General features: G+C 44.9%; 2 protein-coding genes across 2 annotated transcripts in view; one reads left to right on the top strand and one right to left on the bottom strand.

Moving 5' to 3' along the window:
• The first annotated feature begins 650 nt into the window (after positions 1-650).
• Positions 651-7,318, top strand: ctsd (cathepsin D). The gene is made up of 9 exons (XM_062546976.1): positions 651-809; positions 2,103-2,259; positions 3,353-3,476; positions 4,288-4,406; positions 4,578-4,777; positions 4,956-5,078; positions 5,749-5,893; positions 6,148-6,246; positions 6,711-7,318. Exons 1-9 carry the CDS (start codon positions 748-750, stop codon positions 6,870-6,872), a joined length of 1,191 nt encoding a protein of 396 aa, XP_062402960.1. The 5' UTR covers positions 651-747; the 3' UTR covers positions 6,873-7,318.
• A 253-nt stretch (positions 7,319-7,571) lies between these two features.
• Positions 7,572-19,588, bottom strand: part of slc6a15 (solute carrier family 6 member 15) — a 20,551-nt gene continuing 8,534 nt past the window's right edge. The window contains exons 6-12 of the mRNA XM_062548072.1: positions 16,227-16,337; positions 14,763-15,004; positions 14,047-14,239; positions 11,682-11,874; positions 11,412-11,571; positions 10,258-10,420; positions 7,572-9,792 (exon numbers count right to left, since the gene is read on the bottom strand). Coding sequence (XP_062404056.1) covers positions 9,403-9,792; positions 10,258-10,420; positions 11,412-11,571; positions 11,682-11,874; positions 14,047-14,239; positions 14,763-15,004; positions 16,227-16,337 — 1,452 coding nt within the window. The 3' untranslated portion in view covers positions 7,572-9,402. The remainder of the gene's footprint in view (positions 9,793-10,257; positions 10,421-11,411; positions 11,572-11,681; positions 11,875-14,046; positions 14,240-14,762; positions 15,005-16,226; positions 16,338-19,588) is intronic.

The raw sequence follows: 19,588 nt of genomic DNA, 5'->3' as shown, positions 1-19,588 counted from the left end.
TGCACTGCTAGGATGCTCTTGGTTGAAGTAATGTCCCAAAGATTTTTGCTGTGTTTTCCACCGGGCTCAGCGCAAAATACGTCTGATATACAGCGGGCAGGGACATCATTTATAACCCAAAGCCATCGATATCTCATGGCTTTGTTATGGCTTTGGTCATAACCTTTACATGGCTGAACTTCGACCGCAGCACGTGAAAGAGCGCAAAACATCAAAATGCCGCTTGCGCTGCGCTTTGCTCGGTGCAGCGCAGACAAGTTGGTACGAATGTGAACCCGGCTTTAAACAGCATTGAACGTGATTAAGCCAATCCGTTTAGAACCGCCATTTGACAGGCCTGCTTTTATCTGATAGAAATACATGTTAGGTAACTTTTACAACTATTGGCAATTCAGTGCCAATTTACAACACAATGATTGGTCATCACCACATCTGAATATAACTAATTGTCCATAGATATACACCGTATACATTTACAGTTAACTTGTATTCATCGGGTAAAATCAGACATAATTTGAGAACAATCAGAGAGAAGTGTTCTTCTATTTCTTGGCAGATTGCTATTTGGCTATTTTCAGAGAGAATCCCCAATATTTTTTTCTTTCTCCTGTTCGTCTTGAACACGGCCTGAAAGGTTGTCACATGACATGTGACTCATTCCCATCACCTGACCGAAGAGCTTTTGTTAGTAATCTTGACGGCACTTCTCTCAGTTCGGAAACGTACAGGTCCCCTAAAGAAATCAACATGAAGATATTGTACCTGCTTTTGTTTGCAGTGTTTGCATGGACCTCCGATGCGATCGTGCGGTAAGAAAATCTTTACATCGTCTGGGAAACTAGCAAGTAGCAGCTTTATAAATATAACGCTACGTTGTTCTTTGGCAAATGGCTAAGTTACATTGTTAGCTGGACGGTGTGGGCAATTTCGCAGAGTCACGACACTGTGCCGTTACTCTTACGTTAATTAAGCCAATCACAATATTTATTATGGCTTTTTAGTAGCGTACAACAGCGTTAGCATAAGAATGTCTCCCTAATCAAAGCAGAAATTGGCAATATGAAGACGCGCGGCAACGTTTCACAATAGCTACTGAACTCTCAGCACGCTGCATCACACATTTTGTCCCAACACGGCACATGCCATTAAAGTCCTGATCTACAGGGTTCCCACAGGTCATGAAATGTCATAGAATTAAAGTCTACTCCAGACATGGAAGGGCAGGATATTTTACCATATTTGGAGCAAAGTCATTGAATATCAGTGAGTTGTTGTACCACTTTAAACATTACACATAAACACAAATTCTGCCTATTAATCTAGTTTTTAGCTGTATTGCTTACTTGAGTGGTTATGGCCAGCCTTATCGCTTTTGATTATAGAAATGCCCATTTATTTATCTTCTGCTCTAAACAGAAGTCGGATTCTTTAACGCCACATTGCTGCTCTGAAATCCTTGGTCAGTAGCCTACCACTCATCATAGGTCAGGGAAAAGTCATGCCATTTAAATTGGACTTGGAGTGGGAATATAGTGCTCACTCTTAAGACCGCAATATCATGCACATAAAACAATAATACCATGTCTGGCACGGTGTGCTTCCACTTATCAGCTTTTATACCACACCAGAGGCGGAGCCGGGGTGACCGGGTTACTTTTTCGATCCACTAGTATTATGATCTTTAAAGAAAACTTGCTATGTGCTTCAGTTATCCCAGGACTTGATGTAATGTGCACAGTATAGAAAAAGTTAAGATGATGAATATCAAAATGTTTAATAGCCATTAAATCACCAAGTTAATCGCCAACGGTTGTATCCTAGTTCTTGACGCGCCTTGATCTGTGCGCAGTTTAAACGTCAGATACTCTGAACAGACATGGCCTTGAATAGGTATTATCTTAAACATGCAGTGCCTGCTTCCATAATACTCCAGAATATTATTGTAGTAGTAGTACTCCTTGCGATTGAATTCAGTGCCCGCTCTAAATATTCAACCCCAGTTACATTGTGCTTTAATGTTTTGTATTTCCACAGCTAGGCCTAGTTAAAGCAATAGAATGGAGTGTGGCTCAAAATGTCTCTTATGCTGTCCATGTCCACAGGATTCCACTGAAGAAGTTCCGCTCCATAAGACGCACGCTCACTGACTCTGGTCGGAATGTGGAGGAGCTGCTAGCTGGAACCAACTCCCTCAAGTACAACCAGGGCTTCCCCTCTAGCAATGACCCCACGCCAGAGACTCTCAAGAACTTCATGGATGTGAGTGCCCCTATTCCTAAACCCTTTAAGTAGATCTGCCAGTGCCTTCTTGTTGTTGTTGTTGTGGTGCACTGTGCTGGCTAATCTCATGGTCACGGTGAGCATAGCTGGTGGGAAAGCACCAGACTTTGGCCTAATAATGTTTAACAGGTGCTCAGTGCTTGGCATAATATTCAGTTTTCAGCTCAGCCTGATGTTTTGTGCACAGAGATGACTGTTGGCCTAAACTAAAGTGTCAGATCTCGACTGCCAGGAAGTCACAGGATGTAGCTTACTAATGTGGTTTCCTTTGCGATTAAGGGTAATTGGTGAAGGCTTTTTTTTTTTTATTTTTTTTTTTTATCAAACTACTTCCCCTGTAGATCATGCATTGGCCTATTGAGGTAGAGAAAGTTGCCTTGTCATTGTATCGGTAGAAAAGAAAACGATTATTTGCACTTTTTTAAGTCATGTGAAGTGCATGACTAAGATGTCAGAGGCATTGTCATGGGGTCTTGGATGTCCACATAAGCTTCACGTGTTGTCACGCTTCTTTCCACAATGCCACTTTCACAATGGCAAAGATTTTGCAATGACCATGAGTGGTGATATTTGGTGTTGGTCCCAGAGTTCTTTTAATTTTTTATCTAATTTTTTAATGTGTCCCTCTCTTTCTTTCTTTCTCTCTCTAGAGAACGTAGCTCAGCCTTGAGCCAGAAAGCATTATTTGCTAGACTATATTCTTATCTATTTGATTGTGTTTTTTTAATATTCAGTTGTCTATTTGACAGCTAAATTGATTGTAACTGTCCAGTCCTGACTTGGGGTTGCGGGCCTTAGGCAACCAATGACTTGCTGAGTCACAGGGGTGTGTACTGCAGTGGAGCTGTAGATTAATTTTATATCAGAGGCACATCTGTCAATGTTTTCATTAGTGAAACCAGCTGCTATGTAATGTTGTTCCCATGCTTTCCACAGTAATTAAAGCAGGTTATTGGCCATTTACATTGATTCAGCTAACTGGGTAATGCAAAGTGCAGTAATGATGATGGCTACACTTGCGGTGCTATGAGAGCAGTGTGATGGAACAGGTTTTCAATGTCCCTTCCCACAGGCTCAGTACTATGGGGAGATCGGACTGGGCACTCCTGTTCAGCCATTCACGGTGGTCTTTGACACTGGATCCTCCAACCTGTGGGTGCCATCTGTCCACTGCTCATTCACCGACATCGCTTGCTGTAAGTGTTTCTTCTGCTCCCTTTGGACGAAGGTCCTAAACTCTGAATACTGGGCACCATTCAGGCCACAGGCACAGTGGCTACTCTGTGACTTCCATAAAATAATTTATAAGTATAACGTGTGTGTGTTGGACAACACAATGTTTGGTTCATGGAAAGTAATGCATGTTCAAGGTGGTTAGACCTCGGAAGTTATTTTAATGTTTTTATTGCTAAAACTGCCGTTACTATTTAAATGGATGGTTGCTATGGCTAAAGGCCAGTCGTTAGTTCCATCTCTCTCATTGTCAAGCGGGCATATCCCTTGATTCTGAGCAACATTATCTTAGTAAAACCAAAAAACTGGAGCTACTGTACTTCATAGGTGTGCGCAGAAAGTAATTGATGTTATTAGCACTGCATCACATCAATAGGAAATAAAACCAACTAAGTGGTTATATATAGTGAGTCATTCCACTTATTCCCATTGTTTAGTCTTTAGTGCATAGTGTCATCGTGGAGATTATGTCTGCTGGGTGAAGTGGTGTCCAGGCATGGGCTTAATCCCTCGCTTGCTGATCACCATCTGCCTGCTTAAATAAGCCAATGAGAAGGAAAATTGTCAACAGACAACTGACTGAGTTTGTGTCTGGCCCAGTCAATAAATACTGCAAGATTGATTTGTTTTGTTCTATTTTCCCCACTGGGTGACATGGAAGTAGTCCCTTATTTTAGATTTCACAAATGGTATTAATGGTTTCACCAAAGCCACAGTAATTCTGCAAATGAGAGGAAATATTAAGGGAACGCTCTCTTTTTGTTTTTTTTGCAGTGCTGCATCACAAGTACAACGGAGCCAAGTCCAGCACATACGTGAAGAATGGCACAGAGTTCGCCATTCAGTATGGCTCGGGGAGCCTCTCTGGCTATCTGAGTCAGGACAGCTGCACGGTAGGCATTTAGATGCTCTGGTTACCATGGTAATGATGCTAACCTTTGGCAAACAGAGGAGCCTTTTCTGCAAGGAGTAGTGTTTTGAAAGACTGATCTGTGTGTCTCTCTGTCTCTCTCTCTCTTTCTCTGGCCTCCCTCCATCCTGCCTCCTTGTTGCTCTGTTGTCAGATTGGAGACATAGTTGTGGAGAAGCAGGTGTTTGGTGAGGCAATCAAACAGCCTGGCGTGGCCTTCATTGCTGCCAAGTTCGATGGCATTCTGGGCATGGCCTACCCAAGGATCTCTGTGGACGGAGTGCCACCAGTGTTCGATATGATGATGAGTCAGAAGAAAGTGGAGCAGAATGTGTTCTCCTTCTACCTCAACAGGTGTGTGAATGTCCTCCATATTGCTGGCTGTGTGTGCAAGGGAAGAAGGATTAAAGTGTCAATGCCCGCCATGCTTACTTTATAATTAACAAACAGGCTTCTTTGGTGGGATTTACTTGGCTTAACTGCAGCTCTGTTCATTGTTTTCTTATCTCACCGTCTTTCATCATCGTTTCAGGAATCCCGACACAGAACCCGGCGGTGAGCTGCTCCTCGGAGGAACCGACCCAAAGTACTACACCGGAGACTTCAACTACGTGCCCGTCACCCGCCAGGCCTACTGGCAGGTCCACATGGACGGGTGAGCACAGAGACTTCTAGAAGCTTTTGGTCACGCAGGGCTCATTGAAGGAGATTTGTCTGGAGGTTTTCTGGGAAATGTAATCCCGGTGTTTGGCATTTTGAGATGATTGTTTTCAAGCACAACAACCAACAATCTTTAGCACCCCCCCCCCCCCCCCCTCCCATCCTAGCTAGTAAAAGCCTAGTCAGTAATGAAGAAGTTGGCGTTAAAAGTCCCCTTCAGAAATCCTGAGAAGACCTGAGAGTGAAGGGCAATGCTTGTTCCCAGTGTGCTGTCCACAAAGGTGCAGTGCCCTTTGCAAACACGGGGCAGTGTCCAGGCCAGGAATCCCCCTTCAGAGGACACAGAGCTCTTGGCTGACATTTCCCTGGCCTGGCCCGCCTGGATAACTCAAACGCTCTGACCACACAAGTTGGCCTCTTGTGTGGTGGCAATAGTCTTGTGTTACCTCACCTGTGTGAAGTGTGAATCCACTTCAGGCACTAAAGTGCTTGAAACTTCCCCCTGTATTCACTTCTCTAAAATGTTACTCTTATCTGTCACAATAGAGATCACACAGGCGCCCTTGGAATCTCCCATTACTGTTCCCCATGTCTTTTTTTAGCCAGATGTTGTCCATATCAGCCGTGTGTGTTGATGATTGTCTGTGTTTACGTTTGATGTACAGAATGGGCATCGGCAGCCAGCTGACCCTGTGTAAGGATGGTTGTGAGGCCATTGTGGACACGGGCACCTCCCTCATCACAGGACCCCCCGCTGAGGTCAAGGCCCTGCAGAAGGCCATCGGAGCCATCCCCCTCATCCAGGGAGAGGTACCCGCTCGCTCATGTTACCCCAAGCACATTTCATGGAATAAACATTCACATAGGGCTGCTGAACCCTCAGTTCATTAATCCTGCATTAGTCATTCATTTTATCCTGTTTGTGTCGACGTAACCCACAAAGTTTAGAATGAAAGCCGTTTAGCCGCCTTGTGAGGTATTGTACCATTGCAAGAGGAGCTCTCAGTCCAAGGTGCACGGATGACTGCCCACATCTGAGCAGCGTTTGCTCTCTGTCTTTACAGTACATGGTGGACTGCAAGAAGGTGCCCACTCTCCCCACCATCTCCTTCGTCCTGGGTGGACAGACCTACTCACTCACCGGAGAGCAGTACATTCTTAAGGTTGGTCCAGCTTTGACCTTCCCATTCGTGTTTGTTCTTTTCTTTTATTTGTTTGATACACCCCCCCCCCCCCCGTGTTTGTTCCCTGCTAGTCTTTTAAAAGGACATGTGGCAGGCATGTGAGCATGTGCATTACCAACATGGTGCCTTAAGCCCTTTTGTCCACTAGATGTCAGCGTATGATCTATTATGTTGTGCGTGGGCGGTAGCACGAACAAAGACTGATTCAGGCTAATCCCTCAACAATACGGTGATTGACTCTAGAACAGATCCGCCACAGGTCTGCTGTGGATCGTGGTGTGTTCCCTCTACAGTCTGCCACTTTCTGGAAGTTTGACTAGCTGACAGGACCATCTAGATTAAGGTTGCAGTCACTGTGTGCTATTTCTGTGTGTCTTGTATGGCACTGGAAACGATCGCTCCCTTGTAGCTGTGAAACTCAGCTTTTGTTCTTGTGCATGTAGGAGACCCAAGGCGGGAAGACCATCTGCCTGAGCGGCTTCATGGGCCTGGAGATCCCCCCTCCCGCTGGGCCCCTGTGGATTCTGGGAGATGTATTCATTGGCCAGTACTACACTGTGTTTGACCGTGAGAGCAATAGAGTGGGCTTTGCTAAGGCCAAATAAGTCCATTTTGACGTAGGCCATGCGTCAGTCAACGGGTAGGAGAGGAGATGAGGAGAGGAGTGGTACAAATCTCAGTGGAAAATGTGTCATGTTGGGAGTGGAGAGTAGCATTACAATGTTGTGAATTTGCACTGATCTTAACCTAGCTTGCAAAGTGTTTTTAAAATCAATTTTAAGGCAAATAAAGCTTGTGGAATTTGAATCCGTCAACAGATAAAAACCAAGTAAATTCTGCATTTGTGAGAATGTAATCAGGGTCTGTGCTAACTAGCATCAACACTATGGTTTGTCGTTTTTTGTTTTTCTTTGCTCATTTGTGGTGAGTGGGACAGGCTCTTGATTTTTAAGAACTGCTGTTGATTTTAATTGCCTTTGAAAAGGACCTCAGAGTGGGATGGAGCTCATGATGATGATGATGATGATGAAATAAACACTTTTAAAGTCTACTAGGTGAATGATCATTTCTCTGTATTGTACACTTTCCAAAACTGTAGTCTTTCGTTATCATTTTCTATAGCATTATTTCTACATATAATATTATTTTATAGTATTTTTTTCTACATGTTTGAGTTACAAAATGCAGTAAATGCCCCTCTTTCAAGGACTGGCACAAGTAACTGAACATCTTATTTTGGGTATAACTGGAAGAAAAGAGGATCTTTGGAAATGAAGGGTGAGCAGACAACCAGGCCATTCTGGATCAGTTATGGTGTTTTTAATCTCAATGCAAGGAAAAAGAAAGACATTGCGCATCAAAGCAATTTCATGGAAAAATACAATATGTACAAAAGAAAAAGATTTCTGAAACTTCTGATGACAGCACGTCAGTGGACACAAAAGACGGATGGGACAGAACGAGACCAGCGTTTCGGATTTTCAGCACTTACCAAAAACAACATGTTCTGATATCGAAACTATTAAGTCAAATATATTTATAATATACATATATATTATTTACAGAATACCGTAAATATACAACATCCACCTTGAAGTCTATAAAGAAATATCAGAAATTAGGCACACATTTTGCTTAGAACAATCATTTGGAGTTGTTTCTTATGCCATCCGTTCGCTGCAGTGCTACGTCGTGAACCCACTAGAGAAACAAGTCAGCATTGCATGTTTAGAAGCACAATGGGTAACTTAATTCATGAGAAAGACAGAGATCTATCGAATAAAACAAACCACCTCTTTCATTTGGAAGTGTGTCTAGATGCCAGGCACTGCGAATCTGACGCTGCCAAGCTACATCCCAACTTTGTTACTGCTGGGATAATAGCGTAGAAACTCATTTTTGAGAACAGTTTTGTCAGCCATATGAGCTTTGGGGAGGGGTTTAGGTGGAGATGATGGTGTCTAAAGCTACAGCTGCTGTTGAAGGGCCTGAAGCAGAAAGGTCTGTTTGGATCCTCTTCTTCACAAGATGCATAACAAAAGACGGAGTCACTGTTTCTAGCTCTGCCTTACAGTGTGCAAACTCAGAATTCCCTCAGAGTCTACAAGCTGATTCAGTCAATTTCAAAGTGACTTGGAGCAAATCTCATTACAGACTAGTTGCAAAAAAAAAAACAAGTGCATACATAGCAAACAAATAGCATAGTGGCAGCACCAGTACTCAAAGAGGCTCCAGTAAGATGGAGGAATGCAGACTTGGTCACCCACTTGCTTGACAGGTTGGTGATCTTATTAAACTTCACTAGAATTTGACACAACCAGCAACAAACTTACAAAGTTACATCTTCATTTCCTTGTCCCTTTCTGTTCTTTGAGTTGAAATGGAGCCCAGTGTTGTTGTTAAGTCTCATTCTCACGCGAAAAAAGTCGCTAATTGTGCCTTAAACATAGATCAGTACGCTCTACGCTCACTGGAGAAAAAGCGGCTACGCTGCTTCTAACAATCATGAGTTGGTGGGCAGTTACTGCACTGACCCCTGACACGATCAGTATACATCCTGCCATTCTATGGCACACCCCTACCATCCTTATCAAACAGTGGGGCGCTAACCTATCTACAGCCATACGCACAAACAGTATCATATATACAAGTTGAAATACACAGACCAGTTTTGTTCTCTTTTGTTCCCAAGACAATGAAATGCACAGCCCATGGATATGCAGTGCAAATAGGGGATGACAGAAGCCAATGCATGTGATTTAAGTGCACCTTTGCTGATGTGAAACGTAGGTGGTTGGGACTGGATTGCTGAGGGAGTTTCCCCAATATAACTGCTAAGAATGGGGAAGGGTTGGCTTGTTTTTTTTTTGTGTGTGTGATGGTGATGTGTGTAAGAAATGTGGGAGAAGGGTTGCTGTCAGGCCAGGACAGTGTGTGTGTACGTGTGTGTGTGTGTGTGGGGAGGGGTGTATGTTTCTGCGTGTAATGTTACGAGTTGTGTGTTTGGGTTGTAAACATGAGTAAAAGGTTGTTAACAAGTGAGCTAGTGCTCTTTTGAAGTGTAACAGGGAAATGTTATGATAAGGAAACACAATGGGGCGCGATACACAGGCTCAGGTGACACAATGGCACCCTCTACAGGTCAGACTCAGGCATGTCGGGCATGTCGGCCATGAGGTAGCCGATGCCGTAGCGTCCATTGGGGGCCGTGTTGGCGTCCGGCAGCGGGCAGCCGCTCTGCTTGCGGTAGATGCTGTTGGCAGGCATGGGCGAGGGCGCTTGGCTGGGGGGGGTCTTGCCGTTGAGGAGGCTGGCGTCGTCGCCCTCGTCCTCCTCGCGCCGGGCGCTCTCCTTGATGATGCGCGCCTTGCGGTAGGACACGGCGGACAGGCCGCCGGCGCTGTCGTCCATGATGTGGAAGTAGCGCAGCAGGAAGACCACGGGCACGGGCAGCACGGCAAACACCACCAGGGACACACACACCGCCAGGCCCCACGGGGGGTAGCTCAGGGACACCTCCTGGGCCTGAGACACACACACAAGCACGCCACGTAAGTACGCACACACACACACACACATGCACGCAGCACTCAAGATATGTCTAAGCACAACTCATCTTCTATTCGTTCTGTAGAAATATCTGGAAGATTTTCCTAACAAATACATAAATACACATTTGAAACAAACAGTCCAACATGACTATAAATACGATATCTTTCAATAAATGTATTCAGAATGCTCAAATACTCGTGTTTAAAATATTACAGAGAGATAGACAAACTAAACTAATCTGTCCCTAACGAAGAAACAATTTTGCTCAGAATTCACATTCATGATTCAACAAATTGTGGTTAAAATATGATCAGTAGTGATCATCACGGAGCATGCTAAGTGTGTGATGTGCAGTGTGATGTGCAGTGTGATGTGCAGTGTGATGTGCAGTGTGATGTGCAGCATGCTAAGTGTGTGATGTGCAGTGGTGGCACTGACCTGCTCCTGGATCCAGGCACTGTAGCTGGGTGGCGTCATGCCCAGCTGAATGATGCTGGCGCCCAGCAGCGTGAGCAGCAGCACGGGGGTCACAAACTTCCACATGTAGTAGTAGTAGCGGCACGGGGTGAAGCCCAGCATGTCCCTCAGGTCCTCAAAGAACCTGACCCAGAGAGAGAGAGAGAGAGAGAGAGAGAGAGAAGCGAGGTAAGCAATCAGCAGCCCTCTGGAGTTATAATACAAAATGAGTTTTCAAACTGAGATGGTTAGACAATGAGCAGATAATGATACCGTCATTTCCAAACTGTTACTGTAGCTCCGGCTTATACATAGATTTGGCAACATTCCTTCAGCTATGAGGTTCATACACACAAGGGGCAGTTATGGCATTACAGTAATATGGTTTTGTTTCTTTTGACTTGCATAAAACACTGCCCTGCGGCCTATATACAATGTGGCTTATACACAGGGAATTACTGCAATATGAATAATATAAATCATATAATAATTTATATTAAGTAATGTTAACTGTGGGCCTTTTTACTGTTGAGTGCATGGCATGTCACTGAAAGTGTTCAATAGCTGCTATTCACCACTGGAGGTCAGTACTCCACTGTTAAAGATAGGGAAAGGGGAACTCTTTCTCTGCAATTTACCCACCTGGTAAGTGAACACACACACACACACACACACACACACACAGCGAGCAGTGAACACACATGCTGCGGCACCCTGCGAGCAGTTGAGGGATTAGGTGTCTTAGTCAAGGGCACCGCAACCTTGGATGTGGACACAGGAGAGCGATGTTCAACCCTGCCGTAGATTTTTCTACCAGCCACGTCTCTCATTCCCTGACCAACAGGCCACGGCTGACCCATATTACAGCACTAATGCCTACACTAGAGTGTGTCTGTGGCCAAAGTGACATGAGAAGTAGTTAGACCAACTAACTAAATAACAATCATAGATGCAGAGGGTGTGTGAGGGTGTTTGCTTCACAGCATGTCTTTCTTTATTCCCTGTGTGTGTGTGTGTGTGTGTGTGTGTGTGTGTGTGTGTGTGTGTGTGTGTGTGTGTGTGTGTGTGTGTGTGTGTGTGTGTGTGTGTGCGTGTGTGTGCGTGTGTGTGTGTGTGTGTGTGTGTGTGTGTCTCACTTGTCTGTGCCATAGACCCAGGCCACAGCGATGTTCTCTAGAATGACAACGATGAGGAGGGGCAGCGTGGCAGAGTAGTCATCGAACATGGCCACAAAGTAGTTCCCTGAGCGCTGGACGAAGAGCAGGCCAATGCTGAATGCCAGCAGACAGCAGCCCACTGAGAGAGAGAGAAAGAGAGAGATTTACACTCTATCCACAGGTGATTTCATGTATACTATCTCTCTAATTCATATCAGAGCCCTCTAGTGGCACCTGCAGCTGTCTCACCTGTGAGGAACTCCTTGCGCACTTTGAAGGTGTCCACGAGGGGCGTGATGATGCCCTCGATGGTGCCGAACATGCTGCCCAGGCCCAGGTTGACCAGCATGAGGAAGAACATGACCGACCAGAAGGGCGACGCTGGGAAATGAGTCATGGCCTCCGTGAAGGCGATGAAGGCCAGCCCTGTTCCCTGCACCGCCTGAGGAGGAGGAGGAGGAAGAGGAGGAAGAGAGATACACAGACACAGTTAAGTTACAATTGCATACAACTTTGTTATGTTACGTTCCCTATTAGAACAGATGTGTTCATATTAATGAGGTCCAAAGTGATCAGGGGGGAATATCAAGTCCTCCAGGCACACGGAGTCATGATTTAGGGGTCAGGGCCAGCATACAGTATGTGTAGCACCTCCACTGTGGAGCGTTCCAAGCGCTCCGGTCGTGACTAGTATCTTTCTGGAGACCATTGTGTGTGGGAGGACCGTGACTGGCTGTCTGGACGCCTATGGTGTCTCCACAGGCCACTCTGACTCTTCACATTCCACCCAAGAACACTGCCAGTCACATGGCTTGGGCCACACATACAGACACATACTTCATACAGAGACAATAACAGCCTTGAATGTAAAATAATCCACACGGAGAGACAGGCTCTCCAACAGGAGTGCCGATGTGGGCTCACTGTGGAAGGAGCAGCACGGAGAACAGGCCCGTTATGGGGTTTCTTTTCACTGATTTCAGTCGTTGTCAATGCTGATTACAATACTAAACCAAAACAATCCCAAAGCCCTTTGTGCTCCAGTCAAAAACAAATACTTTATGAACGGCATGCGAAAATATCTCATGTTCAGAGTTGACCCCGTCAAACATTCTACAAGTGCCAGTTATGTGCTTCAACATGGATTTCATTCCTTGACCTCCCCTGCTACAATATAAGCCTTTTAAATCCCAAAGCAGTCAGGCTGGGATTTCTGTGGCCAATGTTAACACAAGCCCCATAACGTGTGTCACTGGTGTGGCCCAGTATACAGTTCCTCTAACAAGATCTGGCACAGGCACGGGTTCATATTCTAATGTTGATAAATATACAATGTAATTGTAATTAAAATTATGACCAAGAGCATAGTAAGGATAGTGTGTGTGTGTGTGTGTGTGTGTGTGTGTGTGTGTTTGTGTGTCTAGGTGTGTCTGTGTGTCTGTGTGTGTGTGTGTGTGTGTGTGTGTGTGTGTGTGTGCGTGTGCGTGTGCTGAGTTGATCCGAAGGGGCCCATGTTCATATAGTGTCAGTTTCACTGGGCCCCCTTGTCTTCCCATATTCACACCCCATGAATCCCAGAGGATGAAGCCCAAATGAGATCCTATTTCATGTACTGGGTTGTACCAGTAACCATAGCGGGAGACACAAGTCATCATATGTAAACACCGCCAACCGAAACAGGAGCTTCTATCCGGTACAGCATCCATGCAGCAGTGCTGTGAAGCTACACATGTTGTGGCCCGTGCAAAACTCCCTCTAAGTATCTGTACCATGAATTATTCACAGCACTTTAGCACGCCGTCAATGCACTGAGCACGGGAAAGAAACAGACCATAAATAGATCTCTGTCAGATTAAAAAAAAAAAGCAAAGCACTGGAGGGCAATCTGAATGGGCGCTGTTCCTTGAAAGTGGTAAACACTTCACCATGATGTGACACACTGTCATTTCTTTTGTTCAACTAAATTTAGCAATTATCATGTCTGTTTCTGCTAGAAGCACCAGCCTTTCCAACAGGTCCATAAACCATTCTGCTATTTCAATATTACAAAAGGCAGGACATTTACATGTCGTTATGAGACAAAGGTGCTGGATTAATTAACTAAACAATTGAGGGGGATTGTGTTGATTTGCTGCTATATTCATCTGCTTCCATCATCCTTATTTAACCAAACCTTTCTTATACTGTACATGCATTTAAATTACATCAACGCTTACAAAGCAGGTGAATGTACAATATATATTACGTTTCTCATAGGAATGATACACCTCTATTGTCTAGTAGTCTAAATGACTGAGGCCTAAGATAAAGAGAAGCTATCCTAACCCAACAGTTGTAAAGGACAGCTATTGTAAAATTGCATGGATAATATAAATATAAATATGACACAACCTGTGAAATAAACTGAGAAACTCTCAGGGACACATTTTTCTACCTGAGCAAACCAAACCCGGCTGTTGTGATAATCTTCATCCTTATACTATTTCTGCCTAAATTAGAAACCATGGCTGTATATGGAGCTACGGGAATAAAGAGTCTGTTTATTGACTCCAGATCTTTTGGTGGCAAAGACCTCAGTTGTGGAATGTGCGATGAGTGGGGACAGTGTGTGTACCTTGTTGAGCTCGTCCTCGATGCTGCAGGCGTCCAGGCCCAGGCTTGAGTAGTCGTTCTCCATCACGCCCTGCAGCACCTCGGTCATCTGCTTGTAGTCCTGGGGGCTCAGGGGTCTGCTGAAGTTGATGTGATGAGGGATCAGGTCACGACTGATCCCGTTGCCCAGGAAACCCTCAATCTTCTTGGTGTTTCTAACAGGGAGTGAAAGCAGCATCACAGTCATCAAGACACAATAATTGCATTTTCTTAATGGACAAATAGCAGTAGTAAAACCAATAAAACCAAGTTTGTTGTGCTCTTTGAGGCACGGATACTGTTAACACAAAAGATGGAATTGCTATCAAGCATTCCTCCTCGTCAATGACATGAAAGACTGCGGTCTTGCATAAGTAAGATGTTGAAGTGCTATCACAACTTTGGCTTGGACTACCTGTAATTGGCTGCTATTTTTCTATTTCTAGCTGGATGAAAATAGCTATTATATCTATTCTCATCGGAAAAATGACACAGGAGCTTGTTGATGCTCCAGTATAGACAGATGTGATTATATATGAGCCGGCGCGAAGACGTGCAGATTGAGGGTTTGTGGGTCTCTTTGTGTCTCCTCTAGTGCTTGGCTGGGACAAGAAGCTCTGCTTGTGGTCGGTTTGTTTTTGCCTTTTGCAGGGGGGAAGCGAAGAAAACAAACAAACAAACAAAGAAACACACACTCACTCGGCGACACACTTGGCGCTCATGACGTTGGCCTTGAAGCCGAGCACGGCGAACACGACCAGCGTGGCCAGCACGGAGGTGAAGAAGTTGATGAAGGACACCAGCACGGCGTCCAGGTGGCAGTTGTTGTCGCGCTTGTTGTAGCTGGAGAAGGCGATGACCCCGCCGAAGCCCAGGCCCAGGGCGAAGAAGACCTGCGTGGCCGCCTCGCGCCACACCTTGGGCTCCAGCATGATCTCCAGCTGGACAAGAGAGGGGGGACAGACCAGCAAACACCGGCATCACTCAACAAGCAAACCATCACCAGCTGAGGGAAATCTACCAGCTACAGGATGTGCTAACGTGTTATGTCTATGGCTATATTTAAAATAAATGTATGTAAAATGTATGTTTAAAATAAGAATTCGCTATACTAATCTCCATAAATACATAAATATCATAACAATCCTGATATTGCATGCAGATGTGTCTAAGCAATAAAAGCAGAAACATGTAGTGGATATGAAATATGCAAAGGACAGAGAAAGCACAACTTATCCATTAGCCAATGTTAATAAGTCAATATGTCTATTCATGAACCTACAGTTGTTTGTGTTTGTGTGCGTGTGTGTGTGTGTGTGTGTGTGTGTGTGTGTGTGTGTGTGTGTGTGTGTGTGCGTGTGTCTGTGTTTCCAACTCTGGTTACAAAGATGTCTGAATGTCATCATGGTTTTAATGAAACACCACATGAATAAAACTATCACATCCTCTATCATGCAGTCTTCTCTCCCCATGACGTACAGTAAAAGTCTCTCATGCATTCACACACACACACACACACACACACACACACACACACACACACACACACACACACACACACACACACACACACACACACACACACACACACACACACACACACACACACATTCACATCCTTTGATGTGTGAGCAAGTCTGTGATCTGCGACACAGCAACGTGACAGGGGTAAAATGCTGTAGAATCGGTTACATAAGTCATGGAGTGGAACACAGAGGGAAAAAGGAGATCCGTGCGTGTGTGTGTGTGTGTGTGTGTGTGTGTGTGTGTGTGTGTGTGTGTGTGTGTGTGTGTGTGTGTGTGTGTGTGTGTGTGTGTGTGTGTGTGTGTGCGCGCACGCACTCATTCACCTCCACACTGCCATAACACAGGCACTCATGTAGTCTGGGTGATGGAGTATACGCTATTTGATTTCCAAGACTATGTTTTCTACAGTCATCACTCATGACACTCGTATTCATTAGCCGAGAGACCTGAAGTGGACTGACTGATCTGTGCTTTATGATGGCAGGTTGAGTAGGGGGCAGTTGAAGGACAGAGAAAACATTCTCTGTGATGTGAGTACTATTGGTATTTCAAACCGCTGAGCCCTTGTGAACCGTTTACCCTACTACCCCCTTACATTAACCACGTTCATACACATACACATACACACAGACTTACCTTGGGTGTGAACATGTGACGAATGCCATCCACGGAACCTTCTAGGAGGAGGGCTCTCACCAGGAAACAGATCAGGACCACGTAGGGGAACAGGGAGCTGAAGTACATGACCTGCAGCCAATCACAGTGAAGCATTTTAATTACTGTTTTCTTACCACAATAGCAAGAACATCAAATACAAACACCAACTAACCTCCTATAGGTTGATCATTGAAACCACTGACAATACTTTTTCAGTGACAACACTATTTATGTTTTAACAGAATTTCATATCAAGTCAACGAGTGTTAAATATGTCCCCTCAAACCGCCGCCAAGAATGTGGAATGATGCTTTCACAGGCAAGCATCCAAATCAAACAGAGGCCAAACTAGATTGTTGAGGACTCTGTTCATCCGGAAACATGAAACATGTCTCAAGCAAACAATAGATCTCTGACGTCTGCTTACAAAAAAGCTGCCATCTTTGCCCATATGAGATTTGGGTACCTATGATTCTTCCTACTACAAAATGGATTTTGAATAATTGTACCTGTTAACTCTCGCAATGACGAAGAAGTCTGAAAATACACCCTTTGCCATCTGACTTTGAGTGGGTTTTGTGATCTTCAGTATAAGACGGCAAACTTTGATTATTGATAAGAATCTCCTTATATGGGCAGATGGCAGCTTTTTGTGTAGGCGAACTTCAGATGTCCATGCTGCTTTGAAGGTGTAACCATTATAATATCCACATCTGCCACCTGCCTTTACCACCTACTGTATGGTGATGAGGAAGAGGAACATAAGAGGGCAAGGCATAGTAACGCCCAAAGCTCTAGAATCCTGCCAGGCGGGAAGACGAGCAGCTCTTCTAGTAAGTGAACACAGTGGTGTTAGTTCTCACTGGCAGAGCAGAGAGACTTGGCTGAGTCAGGTGGAATGGAATGGGCCCATGCTTGTGGTTAACCAGAGATGAGACCAAAGAAGGATAATGGAGAAGAGATTGGTCACAGAGGAGTTAATGTTGCTCTCTCTATGTGTGTGTGTGTGTGTGTGTGTGTGTAGGGGGGGGGGGGTGTTTACTGCTTGAGTGAATAATAATAATGGTGCCATCTATGATGAGTCAGTGTGTCTTGTGCACTCACCTGCTCAACAATTAACTGATAGCATGTGAACAACTGATATTACGCCACCTGTACCTGTGACACATCTGTTTTGTGGTCTATATACTGAATTTCAACAACAGTTAATCCAGAAGTCTATGTTAATCGTACATTGTGGCATTGGAGAAACATATCTTTAGGCAGTCGTTCTTTTCACCTCTGTGCAGTATGACACTTCTAGGGTGATGAAACAATCTGCAATTGAATGCACCTTTTCTTGGGGGACTAAAATAAGCACTTACCCCATATGCTCCTGTGCTGTAAGGGTTTCATGATGTTGGACTAACCAATGAAACCACTCCAAACCCACCCTAAGTAGCCCAGGGTATAAAGCCTATCTGTTTGATAGGACTATCTATACTGTATCTAGTGCGGAGTTTAGAATTCCAAAGATGGAAGGCTATCTTGAGGCAAAGATGACCAAAGAGTCTCCTCTCCTCATGCTCAGGTTTTGTGGTGTATTTCATAAGCATAACTGAGCCCAGTGGACAGATTGAGAAATGAGTCTGCCGATCCCCCCATCCCCCCCACCCATGCCCCATTCTCGCCAGGCTGGAAAGAAGTGCGCGAATAACCATGGCAACCACAATGGATTTCTCCCTTCCATTCATGTACAAGCACACTCACACCCGATGCACGTGCACACACACGCGCGCAAGGAAACACACACACACACACACACACACACACACACACACACACACACACATAGACACATTCACACACTCACTCACACCCACACACACACACACACACGCACACACATTCTCCCTACTCTCTCTCTCACACACACACACACACACACACACACACACCAACTCAAATGGCAAAAAATGCAGGTCAGTGCAGGGATATTCCAAGAACATAAGCTTTGTGGAATCAGTGAATGGGACATTAATATTCTTTTGTGCAGCAAATCCCTGATCAGGCTTCAAAGCACTGCTTGCCTTTACCCCTTTCTGTGGGGAGCCCCACTCCCTCTCTTACTTCCACTCCCTCTCTCTCTCTCCCTCTCTCTCTGTGCTACTCTACTCTCTCTCTCTCCCTCTCTCTCTCTGTGCTACTCTACTCCACTCTCTCTCACACACACTCTCTCTCCGACTTGTCAACCTGCTCTACTGCCTCCTTTACCCAATGTGCACGCTCTTCCTCTCTAATTCTTTATCCATTTATATCTATCAGCATGAATTATAAACATACTGTAAGATTTGTTTATCTTGTGGCCACGTGATCTGAGATGGGAAAGAAACACTTCTTGAGGCAATTTGTAATATCAGCGGGACAAAAAAGAGCAAAAATTCTATATACTCTCTCTTTCTCTCTCTCTCTCTCCCTCTACCTCTCTCTCTCTCTCTCTCACTCTCTCACCTCAACCACAAGCTTTCACAACAATACGCCAAGACTGACACCTCAGAGATGGGTTTCTGCAAATGGAACAGGTTAAAGGCAATGGGCATAGAATGTCACTTCCACCGTGGCCATACCTGCAGCCCTACAACAATGCATCCGCCCTGTATTTTTAACTTCTGTGAAAGCAACACACAGAACCAACAAGACAAATGAGGTGTCCAGAAATAAAAAGCCCCATCCTGAGAAAGTAAAAGATAGCGAGTGACAAAGAGAGAGTGAAAAGCAGACAAAGAGAGCGATGCTGGAGGCAAGGACAAAGGCTTGACCAAATGAACCACCTTATCTCCACTGTACAGGCCTACGGTGTCCACTGCTACACAGCCAACAATGCCACCCAGCCTGCCTCGGCCTATAAGCAAGGGGCAGCTAAAGGTAGCAGGGCCTCAACTTGCGGATTAAGGGGCCTCACTCATAGCACGGCTTCCTCTATTCTTAAACAGTGACTAGCAACGAGTGTTGAGAAAAAAGCATTACAACAGTAAGCTGCCGTGCAATTTCAACCAACTTTGATTGAAGGTTGTGACTGAAAAAATGCAGTGCCTGTGGAAAATAACGCTTGGGAAAAGCAATATACAACACAACCCAACCGCCAACAATGGATCCATGGGTCTAGCGTGCATGACCAGTGGAGAAGTAATGATCTAATGGCACGGAATGGACCGGAAAACTGGGCTTTGTGCTGTGTGGTGATTAGATCCTGATATGGCATGAGCGGATATGGATAATCCTCCCATCTTCAGGCGTTTCATTACCCTGAGTAGAAGAATGAAGATGACGTTTGAATGGCATTGAGTTCAACTTCTCGGAAT

This window comes from Sardina pilchardus, chromosome 10 (genome assembly GCF_963854185.1).
Source record: "Sardina pilchardus chromosome 10, fSarPil1.1, whole genome shotgun sequence".
Taxonomy (NCBI): Eukaryota; Metazoa; Chordata; class Actinopteri; order Clupeiformes; family Clupeidae; genus Sardina; species Sardina pilchardus.
The sequence above is the reverse complement of the archived record's forward strand: the minus strand, read 5'-3'. Positions and strand labels throughout refer to the sequence as shown.

What these genes read in the sequence shown, in the direction of transcription:
- ctsd (XM_062546976.1), top strand. Translation starts at nt 748, where the DNA reads ATGAAGATATTGTACCTGCTTTTGTTTGCAGTGTTTGCATGGACCTCC. An exon ending in ACCTCCGATGCGATCGTGCG is followed by an intron (nt 810 to 2,102) that starts GTAAGAAAATCT and finishes CCATGTCCACAG; the next exon opens with GATTCCACTGAAGAAGTTCC. An exon ending in TGGCAGGTCCACATGGACGG is followed by an intron (nt 5,079 to 5,748) that starts GTGAGCACAGAG and finishes TTTGATGTACAG; the next exon opens with AATGGGCATCGGCAGCCAGC.